Source organism: Abrus precatorius, unplaced genomic scaffold (assembly GCF_003935025.1).
Source record: "Abrus precatorius isolate BTA unplaced genomic scaffold, Abrus_2018 Scaffold9, whole genome shotgun sequence".
NCBI lineage: Eukaryota > Viridiplantae > Streptophyta > Magnoliopsida > Fabales > Fabaceae > Abrus > Abrus precatorius.
Genome location: NW_020874439.1, coordinates 4,132,940 through 4,144,246, shown reverse-complemented (window position 1 = coordinate 4,144,246; position 11,307 = coordinate 4,132,940). Strand labels below are relative to the sequence as shown.

The following is an 11,307-nucleotide window of genomic DNA, read 5'->3' as shown; positions in this document are numbered from 1 at the left end:
CACAAACATTACTACCTTCATGTTGTGCATTTTCATGACTATTCAATATGGAATTAAATTCACCCTCCACGTTAGTATCAGATGAACTATCTGTTGAGAAATCCCATTCATTTTCGTTGTCATTACCTTCTTCATCCTCATATTCACTTTCTATATAACCATAAAATTTGTTATAACATAAAGATAAGTTATAAGAAATTTAATTTTATAAACCCTAAACCAAAAACATTACTATACCTAATCCAAAATGAGGTTCATCATCATCAACTGTACTGTCACGTAAAAATGAAACGTTTAAGTCCACACCTTCTAATCGAATACCAGAACTTTTACCAGATGCAATATCTGCATATACTTCAATTGCACTCCTCTAATTTTATTGTGAAAAGGCACTTAACATACAATCAATATCTTCATCATCACATATATTAATCATCGTGTATTGTCTACCAATTGGATCTACTAAAAATCATGAAATCAATCTAGATAAAACTTAATTAGTAGACAACTTCAATTTTTTATGAATCTTTCCTTTCAATATCTCAAAACAAATTCCACATTCAATTTTAATCATTTTATTATTTCCTTCAAAGGTAACACCCTCGTTACTTGAGAATATTCGACCATTCCAATATACTATTATCACAAAATCAATCATCCTGCATTAACAAATCAAATCCACAAACAACAATCTTGATCAGTCAAAATTAACAATTTATTCTAAATCATTTAAATTTTGCATCATACATATAATCACAAATATTTGCCTATTAACGTAACCAAACTTATTTTATTAAAAATTCACATATGCAACACCAAACTTATTATAATGTTAATAATTTTTACATCATTTTTACATTTCTTCTCACAGTTTTTTAATTTTTTTAATAATTTAAACAAATATTTAAATTATTAATGCATAATAAAACACTACAATCATATTAAAATAAAATCATAATAGTTTATATACATTATTTTATCTGATAATAATATTTCTATCACACTATTCAATTTTATTTTAACTACTAAATAAAAAATATAAAATTTTATCTAAACAAAAATAATCAAAACTCAAAAAATAAATTACATAATCACTGAAAAAACTCAACTAACCTAGGCACTCCAAAAATTTTTCTTCGAGGAATGTAAGGCTTTAGGAATGTAAAGCTTTTTCTTCTTTCAACAATGTAAGGAAAATGCAAAGAGTGGACAACGTAAAGCTTTTTCTTCCTTTAGATTGAGGCAAATGCAAAGAGTGCAAAACGTAAAGTTTTTTCTTCCCTTCAGTAATAATGTTAGGCAAATGTGAAGAGTACATTATATACCACCGTTACATAGATTTTTTTTCAATGCATCACTCATGTAACCAGTGGATGTGGACACGTGGTGGATGCCCAATTGTATCGCACTCTGCAGGGCGATAGTGCTGACGCACCTTGACCAGCGCATTGGCTATTGCTCAAGACCAACCAATACAACCATCCCAGTTAACACGTGTCAAGTATCACATGTATCACCTTTAGATAAACGATAGAATTTACGCGTTTTGACTAACGACTTATCTATCGTTTAAAAATAAATGAAACATCTCTAATTACGATACGTGTATAAATTTGAGCAAGTATCAGTTATACATCACCGATAGTGTATTAAAAAATTAAATAAATAAGCTATCGTATATGCAGATGCGATATAGCTGCCGATCTAACAAAAATTAGCATCAGACAAGGAATATGTTATAAAAAAATGTCAATTTAAGAATTTGTTTTTAAATTAGCATTATTTAAATAAATTACCAAATATGTGTGTTATATCTCTCCATACTAGTATGATATTGTATACTTTAGGCATAAGCTCTCATAATTTTATTTTTGGAGTTCATCCAAAAGACCTTATATTAATGGAGACTTATATGTTCTTGATCTTCTCCAATTCTAGTCAATGTAAAATTTTGTTCACACATTCCAACAATCTCCTCCTCAAATAAAATCTTTTAACATCAGGCTTCTAATACCATAACTCATCTTAGACGCACCATTGCCCGTTCCTGACCAGAGAGGGCGCCTCAAGGTGTGATGAGGTCAAGACTACAAGGTGCAAAATTATATAGCTTAAGGCTTGAACAAATGTACGTGTACTTACATATAGAATGTCGTTTCCTAACTCCAAAACTACCAAGTCCTTGTAATCTAAGTTCAATAGGACTTTAAGGGACGTCAACATGCTTGCATGCATTCCCCTAAATAACATAACAAACACCATACACTTCAAATCCAGAGCAATTTTAAGGGTTAAGATTACTGACCAAATTCAACTAAGGACCTCTTGTGCTGGTGATGTTGCTGGTGTTCTATATAAATGAGTTCTAATAATAACAAAGATAGAGAAGTTCGAAATTTGATCAATAACAGTGTCTTTACAGTACTCGCGAGGTGCTTTAACTAGGGAATAAAGCAAAATTGAGTAATTGATTAAAAACTATTTACAAATAACTAAAAAAAATTAATAATAGTGTGAGAGTTTTAGATGATGACTTGACAATAAAATATGTACAAGGTGCAGAGAGAATAACTAATGCAAAATGTTATTTTAAAAAGCTTCATCAAGTTGGCAGCTGAAGCAAAGTTAAAGGGAAAATATAGAAAAAATTTAGAAATAAATTGAATTTTAAAAAATTAAGATTAGACTAAACCTCAAATCAAACTTAGAAAACTAAATTAAACAAAGAAAATTAAAAGACATAACAAAAACTTAAATTAATTAAGCTTAAAGGACAAAATAAACAATTTTATCCGTATGGATTATAAATTAATAAAATAAATTCATATATAATAAAAATTTAATTTTAATATAAAAGATTATAAACTGTGGTGTATTTGGGTGTGATTAATTCATAGATGAAAATAATCTTTTACTGAAAACAACTGAAAAATCACTATTCATTTATATATGTTTGGGTTGGGTTGTATTAAAAAACTTAAGTTCATGATTATTTCAAATAACAAAGGAAAATACTCTTTTTAGAACTTGAACATTTCTGGTTATAAACTACCAACCTATTTTTAGTTAATTATTTTAAATATAAAATTAACTATTATATATAAATTCGTTTTTTGTAATTTTAACAAAAAAATTTCTTTTAAACAATCTAAATATACTAAATTATTTTTAAAACTGTTATTATTTAATATATATATATATATATATAAATATAATATTTATTATATATAATCACCTATTATAATAATTAATTATTCATATATACAAATGCTTCTCAAATATTTTTACTTTGAAAGTATTCTTAAATTTAAGGTTATAGTTTAATTTATCTTATAGGAGTTATTTTTTAAAGTTTAAATTAGTCTTCTTAAAAGTTTAAATTAGTTTATAACTTCATTTAAAAATATTTATAATAAGGTTAATAAATTAAATTTACATATAAATCAACAAATTTCAAACTTTAAAAAAAATAAAAATATAATCTAAAATTATTATTGTTGTTGTTATTTCAATAGTTCAATATATTAGGTTTAAAAAGTTTTTTAATGACTCAAAACTTAACTTTTTTTAAGTAAATAAAATTTTATAAAAACTTTAAGTAAATTTGTTTAAAATATGTTTGATAACTCAGGTCTAATATTGACTAAGACTTAATTCAGATAAATTTTTAATAAAAATCTATAAAAATATAAATAAATAGACTACTCCAAGAGCAGCAAGTCCAATTATCCTGAATTATTATTATTATTATTATTATTATTATGAAAATTAAGAAGAAAACTAGAATCTCTAGTGCGATACACTAAAAGCCAATTATCTGAATTGTTCGTGTAAAATGGGGAAGATTCTGAATCATTGTAGGCAAGTGATTGTTTGAAACACGCAAACATTAAATGAGAACTAAGTCACACCTTTCACATTCCAAGCGTAATCGGACGAAAACAATTAACATTCATATATATACTGAATCAGAAATTTCATTATTTTTAAATAAATTTAATGTTAATTTTATAAAATAAAACTTAAAATTATATTATTTAATAACTAAAATTTGTAAAATATTTGAATTAGCACCTCTAATTTTAGAAGAGTAAATTTAAATCTTCCTTTCAAATTTATATAAAATTTATTTATGATAAAAATGTCTATACTTTTTTTAATATGAAAATTAATTAAATATTTTTATTAAGAAAAAATTGAGATTTAAGATTTTACGCAAAAATTAACATTTTAATTTTTATATAAACTATTACTTCATTTTTTTTACCCTTCATTCACTATGTTAATTAACAAGAGTCACAGGAAAAAAATTGATATTTAAAAAAAGAAAATAATCATTTTTCACTAAACATGTTAATTAATCACTAAAAACAAGATTGTATAAGAATTAATCATTCATTAATTATATAAAATAAAAATAATAAAATAAATAAAATTACCAAAATGTTAAAAAAACAATATTTTTAATAAAACATTGGTTTTTAATGTATTAAATAATATTCTTAAAAATTTATTAATTATTCTTCAAAACTAAGAGTACATGGTAAAAGAGCACGATTTATTATACAAATAAATGTGTTTTTTAAAAGAAAATAATTAAAAAAAAAACACAAAAAATATCGTTTATTTCTCTAATATTCTAAGAGAGGATAGTTAAATTTTTAAAAGGTGTTAAAAAAATTTGGTGGAACTTTTTAGCCCTTTAAATATAAAAAAAAATGTTAAAAGATTTATAAATATAAATTCAAAACAAATGATTGAAATAAATGTGATGTGACAAAGTAACGAACAAATATTCCACTTGTTAACTGCCAAATGGCTAAACAATGATCAAATGCCATACCTTTGATTTTCCCATTTTATCCCTTCCGTTCTCAGTATAAAACTATTCGCTGTGCTATCGTTTCCTCCGAAGAGACACAACAACGCGTTGAGTGTGAAGCGAAATCGCAATGGCGCAAACGAGGAACAAGCAAGTGGTTCTGAAGGACTATGTTACTGGTTTTCCGAAGGAATCCGACATGAACATGGTAGAAGGTGCCATAACATTGAAGGTTCCAGAAGGTTCCAACGAGGTTTTACTCAAGAATCTCTACTTGTCCTGTGATCCTTACATGCGAATCCTCATGAGCAAAATGGAAGGCCCCCAAGGATTTCGTACCTATTCCCCTGGTTCTGTAAGTCATCACAGCCCTTTTCTATTTCATTTTTATAGATTTTTTTTTTCAAGTCTTTCTATAACTTTTATTTTGTTTTAAATTAGTTTTTTTGTTATTATTTATAACTTAGTTGAATCTCACTAAAAATCTCTTAAGTGTCTTTAAATCGAGTCTTCTTTACTTGTCTAATTCTCTGTATATAAACTATGAAATGCAGCAAAACATTGAAATTTCATGAACAAGCAAAACAAAATTTGATGAGCGACCTGATTCAATTCCTCGTTTCGATCGATTAAATTATGCAAAATTTTGATACGCTGATAGCAACGTAGGGTCTAGAACAACCTTTTGATCAATTATAATAATCATAAAAAATAAAAGAAATAGGTGTCAAAATCATGTTTAATTAAAATAATAACAAAATTTTGCGTTTAAATATCTCATTTTAATGGATAAAATAACCTACACATTTTAGATGTTGATCATAATTGTATTTTGAGAAACTTTTCGATAAATTTCAACAATCATTTTAAAAAGATTTTAACAAAATTTAAAAGTATTATAACAATAAATAAATATAGACAAAATTAAAATAAATATTTAAAAAATGTTAAAAAATGAATTTAAAAGTAAAAGTTATAATCACTATTATTACTATTATTATCCTGCTAGAAGTGCGTCCACGAGCTGGCCTAATTGTATTCACTATTCAGTAATTTCTTTGGCGAGCAGGTCTGGGCCAAATTCCTGGAAAAAAAAAAGGTTATTAAATAGTCTCTCAAAACTGTAAATTTAAAATATTTTAGTTTTTTTTCATCTATTAAAAGCAAAAATTAGAGTATTTTATATTTATAATTATAAAAGATTAACAGTTATTTATTTTTCAAGAATCAAAGTATTTTTGTATATCTATTTTAAGAGAAAATTTTGGGTATTTACTGTTGAATAATTGCCATTTGAAGCATCAGTTCACACTAACAGTTGTTTGATGCATCAGTCCAAAAAGAAATAATAGATCCAAAATTTATGGATCACCCTTGACCTATTTTACTGCTCCTGTGAATAATCAACCTTTGAAAATATTATCAAATTGTGGCAGCCCTCAATATATTTGTTATTAAATTGTTTTTTTCATTTTTATTTCTTCTTGGACATAGTATGCTCTGTTAGCTTGTTTTGAATTTTGTTTGAGAAAATTCAAAGGAGTTGCTACATGTTAAGAGTTGGGTTTTGTAATTTTAACTGTAAATAACGTAACTTAGTATATGATCAGGAAAGATATTTTTCAAGGAAAATGATTATTTACTTTTTATAAGTTTTTTTTAAAGTACTATTAAAAATAAGCAATTATTTGTTTCCTAATAAGATGAATCAAACACGCATTTTCTTTCCAACTTATCCTTATTAAAACTGTACATCCAATTGAAATTTATTAATTAATCAATGAAGATAACAGATGAAACGTAACGTCAATCAAAATCTCTAGTAGCTATGTGTAAGGATTCATGACAACAAGCTGCTCTTTTTAACTGCATCAATGTGTTAAGAAGTGCGTTGTGCTACTTATGTCTTTGTAGGATATAATTATGTCACAAAAATGGGCTAATTTAAATTTTACCTGGTGTTTGCACTTTGTATGAATAGAGTGAAGTGGTAAAAATTAGAACCCATTGTTTGGGAGCTTTTTTCATTAATAGCGTGCAATGGTAAAGGAGGGAAACCCAAACAAATCTATATTCTTAAACCCTCCAATTTTCATACCCACCTAACTAATTTGGCGGGTTTGGAGGAGAACACATCTCCCTAGTTTCTTGTATAATCTCTTAGAATTTTAACCTTTACCAATTTAATCCCTCTTTTCTATAACAATTTCAAATTTTTTCCAACCAGTTGTTTTGATCTGTCTCCAAAACATGCTATGTAGTATGAAAATGTTCTTTCAGGTAGCCATATTTCATTTAGAAAAAATAAATAAATTGGATATATCATTCTTAGCATATTTTCTGCCGTCTGCACTATTGCTATAATATAATGATAATTTAAAATTGAACTATAATTAATTCAAATTATAAGGTTTGATCTTTGCTACATCTAATGTTATATTTTCATATGTTGTAAAATAATTATTCAAAGGGGTAATGTTAGAAGTTAAATTTCTAATCAATTCCACTCCATTACTTACATTATTATGGCTTCTAAAAAAAAAGGAACTACCCTCCTAAACTTCCGGAACAGTGGACTGGTGTACTTTGTACATCATATTAGGTTTAGTGTTTGATGAAACTTCAATGGTTGGTATAAATATTTTAATTAATGATATACTATAATCAAACAATGTTTGTAATATTGAAAATAAGTTTTCATAATAGATTAATGTAGTTGCTTACTGTTGAACAATTTTGCAGCCTTTAACAGGATATGGTGTATCCAAAGTCATAGAATCTGGACACCCAGATTATAAGAAAGGAGACTTAGTATGGGGGTTTACTAAATGGGAAGAATATAGCTTAGTCCCCTCAGCTCTAATCCTTTTCAAAATTGAGCACACGGATGTCCCTCTTTCATACTATACTGGAGTTCTTGGTATGTATTCAATAACTTCAACTTATATTGATTCTTATTGAATGATGCACTTGATGTCAATATAATGTTGAAGCCTTAACTTAGTTATGAAGTTTTCATTTGATAAATGGGTTAACCTTCACAGAAGAAACATATTGTGTTACTCAGCTGTATGTTCCTACACTCCTTTTTCGTTTTCTTTTCCTTAAACAAATCTGGCAAAAAAAGTGATTTTTGCTTAAATAAAAAAAATTTGCTCAAATTAAAATTGTTAGAAATTTTAGAATGTCATTTTCTTTCTCTCTATACTACAAAAAATGTAGAGAAACTTTTTCTTTTCATTTCTTAAATTTTATGTAATTTAGAGAAGAATAAGATGAAGTTTTTAAAATTTTTCGTAATTTTTGCTTAAATAAGAAATACTAATTCAAAAATTTACTTAAGCAAAATTTAAACTACAGGCACGCTTGCAGTTCCCGCCAGATCTGTTTTAATTCATGTTTGAATGGTCGTGTGGATCAACGTTTACATCAACATTACTAGTCATAGTTTCTATGTTAGATCCACATTTATCGTTTTTCAATGTGTTTTCAAGCACACTCTTCTTTATTCAGTGAAAATTACACTACTGGAATTTATCCTTTGTTCATTAGAGTATCTGGACAACCATTTTTATTGTGGAGGAGGAAAAAATATTAACTTACATATTCATTTGAAACCAATACATCATTGTTTTTATATATTCGTTGCAGTCTCTCATCTTTGTGATAAACTCTATTTATACTGTACTACTTTTTATTTCTTCAGAATGATAATCTTAGCTAGCATGCAAGCAAGCATGTGGATGTTGGTTACATTGTTTTCTCTCTGTTTATTGTGTCTTTTTACAATAGTTTCTTCTTTGTTACACAGGTATGCCAGGAATGACTGCCTATGCTGGTTTTTTTGAAGTAGGCTCTCCCAAGAAAGGAGAGAAAGTTTTTGTTTCCGCAGCATCTGGAGTTGGCCAATTTGCTAAATTGAGTGATTGCTATGTTGTTGGAAGTGCTGGAAGTAAAGAGAAGGTATCTATCTAGTTATTGTTGTCATATATGCCTGAATGAAGTATAAATTAGCATTAGCTTTTTGTTATTTATTCTGGTGTTCAGAGTACAGCTGTTTTGAATTAGCCTAAATATATGACTAATATTCCTTTGCCAATTTTCTAGCTTGAAGAATATTCTCTGTTATTTATAAATTCCTTGTCAATGAAAACTTGTTGGATATTTTTGGGACTTTCCAAGAATCAAGATATAGGACTAAAATACAAGATTTTTTTTTTTTATTTAATGGCATGAGCATATGGTTATTAAAGTAAAATATTAAAAGTTTGACTCTTATGTTTTCTATATTTCAAAACTTGATCACTACGTGGTTGTATGCTCAACTTTGTTTGCACATGTATCCTATTATTGATGTGTTGTGTCATAACCTTGAAATTTATGAAGAGAATTGTGTTATAAACTAGCAATGCCAGAAGGCCTGAAATATGTTCAGTTCATATTTGGTCAACCAAAAGTTCTAGTCCTTGAATGCATGTCATTTATAACCAGGTGGACCTGTTGAAGAATAAATTAGGATTTGATGAAGCTTTTAACTACAAAGAAGAGCCTGATCTCAATACAACTTTGAAAAGGTCAGTATTTAGAAGTTTTAAGATAGATAAATTTTAATTAAATTTTTCCATTGCCATAAGTTACTATGATTTCTAACTCGGTACACACTAACAAGTGGTGGATATCATTTGATACAACAGGTACTTTCCAGAAGGCATTGATATTTACTTTGAGAATGTTGGTGGGAAGACACTTGATGCTGTACTCTTGAATATGAAAGTCCATGGTCGCATTCCTGTGTGTGGAATGGTGTCACAGTATAATCTTACTCAACCTGAAGGTGTAACAAATTTGACAAATCTCATATTTAGGAGGGTTCGTATGCACGGTTTTAATGTTGCAGATTTCTATCACTTATATGGCAAATATTTGGAGTTTATCTTGCCTCACATTAAAGAAGGGAAGGTTGTGTATGTGGAAGACATAGTTGAAGGTCTTGAGAATGGCCCTGCAGCCTTGGTTGGCCTCTATAGTGGTCGTAATGTTGGTAAACAAGTGGTTGTTCTTGCTCGTGAATGATTGATTACATGCTGTTTGTATACTTTGTTGTCTCTCTCTGTTAAATATGGAATTTTCTTTGTATGACCATTGCAATTATCTTCATAAATTGTGGTGTTTGTGATAGGCAATGTGATCTAATGCTATTTAAAATGTAATTACATGTGGTGATTCTTTGTAAACCAAAAATGCTATTGTTTTCACTCCTAAATTTTATATCATGAGAATGAAAAGTACTTTTTATAATTAAATTTGAGGCTTAAGCTTTGGCAAATGAAAACAAGATCTACTTTTTTTTTTAATTATTATTATTTTTAAATATTTTATGTAGTTATAAATCTTTAAAATATTTTTTCTTCTGAAAAATGCTAAAAATATTTTTTACTTTTTTAAAGGATAAGAAATGAGTGTTGGTTCTTCAAATTAATCATTTGTTGTTATTTTCATTTTTTGTGCATGGTTATATAGTTTTGTTTTAATATTAGAATAAGTTAAAAGAACTTGCTAAATTGATTACTTCTCAATCATACCTGATGTATTGTAATAAAACTAGAAAGTATAAGTAAAAATTGAATAGTATAAATAAAAAAATAAAATCATCTAAAATTAAATCAAGTAATAAATACAAATATAATATATTTGAGGTAAAAAATAAAATAGAAAATCTTAAAAGCAAAGTTGAGATTTGGGAAAAATTAAAGTAAGCAAAATTGACAATAATTAACGATTTATTTTTAAAATAGAAATAAGCATTAAATTTTAATTCTTGTTCAAAAATGAAAAATAAAATTAATATATAAGAAATATGCAAGATTTTTTACATAAGATTGTAAATAGTTTATATATATATATATATATATATATATATATATATATCCTTTTTTTTTCAAGATTTTATATAATTAAATTTTATAAAACATATTAGGTGAAAAATAGACAGAGATAATTATGGTATACATAAAAATTTATTTTTTATGGTTTTGTTTGTAAGGTTAGAAGAAAAAGAGTTTAAAGAATGGGGAAAGAGATGAAAATTGAAAAAAGAAATAATTAATAAAAGACTTTTTAATCAGAATGAATCTGAAGAAGATTCACAAAAATTCTCAAGCTCTCCTCAATAACGATTATCATAAGTCACTTCTCTCTCTTCTTTTCTGAAATTACCTTCCACACATGATTTGATTCTTAAATGTTTACGTGTATACATTTTTGCTCTTAAATTTGCTAACTTCAAAACAAATTATCTCTTTCTTTAAAAAGTTGACATATTTTTATAAAATTAATCAATTTAAGAATTAAATTGTGACAAAATTAACTCATATAATGACTTGATATATGGATTAAATTGTCATAAAATTAATAAATTAAAAGTCAAAATTATATATAAGCTAACTTTTATATATAAGTTACCATTTTCAAAATAAAACTATTTT

General features: G+C 26.7%; 1 protein-coding gene across 4 annotated transcripts; it reads left to right on the top strand.

The window, feature by feature from the left end:
• The first annotated feature begins 4,911 nt into the window (after window positions 1–4,911).
• LOC113849029 (2-alkenal reductase (NADP(+)-dependent)-like) lies at window positions 4,912–10,029 on the top strand. 4 transcript variants are annotated; one of them, XM_027478567.1, is made up of 6 exons: window positions 4,945–5,177; window positions 6,128–6,142; window positions 7,565–7,742; window positions 8,634–8,785; window positions 9,314–9,396; window positions 9,517–9,956. In XM_027478567.1, exons 1-6 carry the CDS (start codon window positions 4,953–4,955, stop codon window positions 9,893–9,895), a joined length of 1,032 nt encoding a protein of 343 aa, XP_027334368.1. In that variant the 5' UTR covers window positions 4,945–4,952; the 3' UTR covers window positions 9,896–9,956. The 4 variants fall into 4 exon arrangements, with proteins under 4 accessions (XP_027334367.1, XP_027334368.1, XP_027334369.1 ...); XM_027478569.1 differs by lacking the exon at window positions 6,128–6,142 and having other exon boundaries at window positions 4,953–5,001; window positions 5,152–5,177; XM_027478566.1 differs by lacking the exon at window positions 6,128–6,142 and having other exon boundaries at window positions 4,912–5,177; window positions 9,517–10,029.
• The last annotated feature ends 1,278 nt before the right edge of the window (window positions 10,030–11,307 follow it).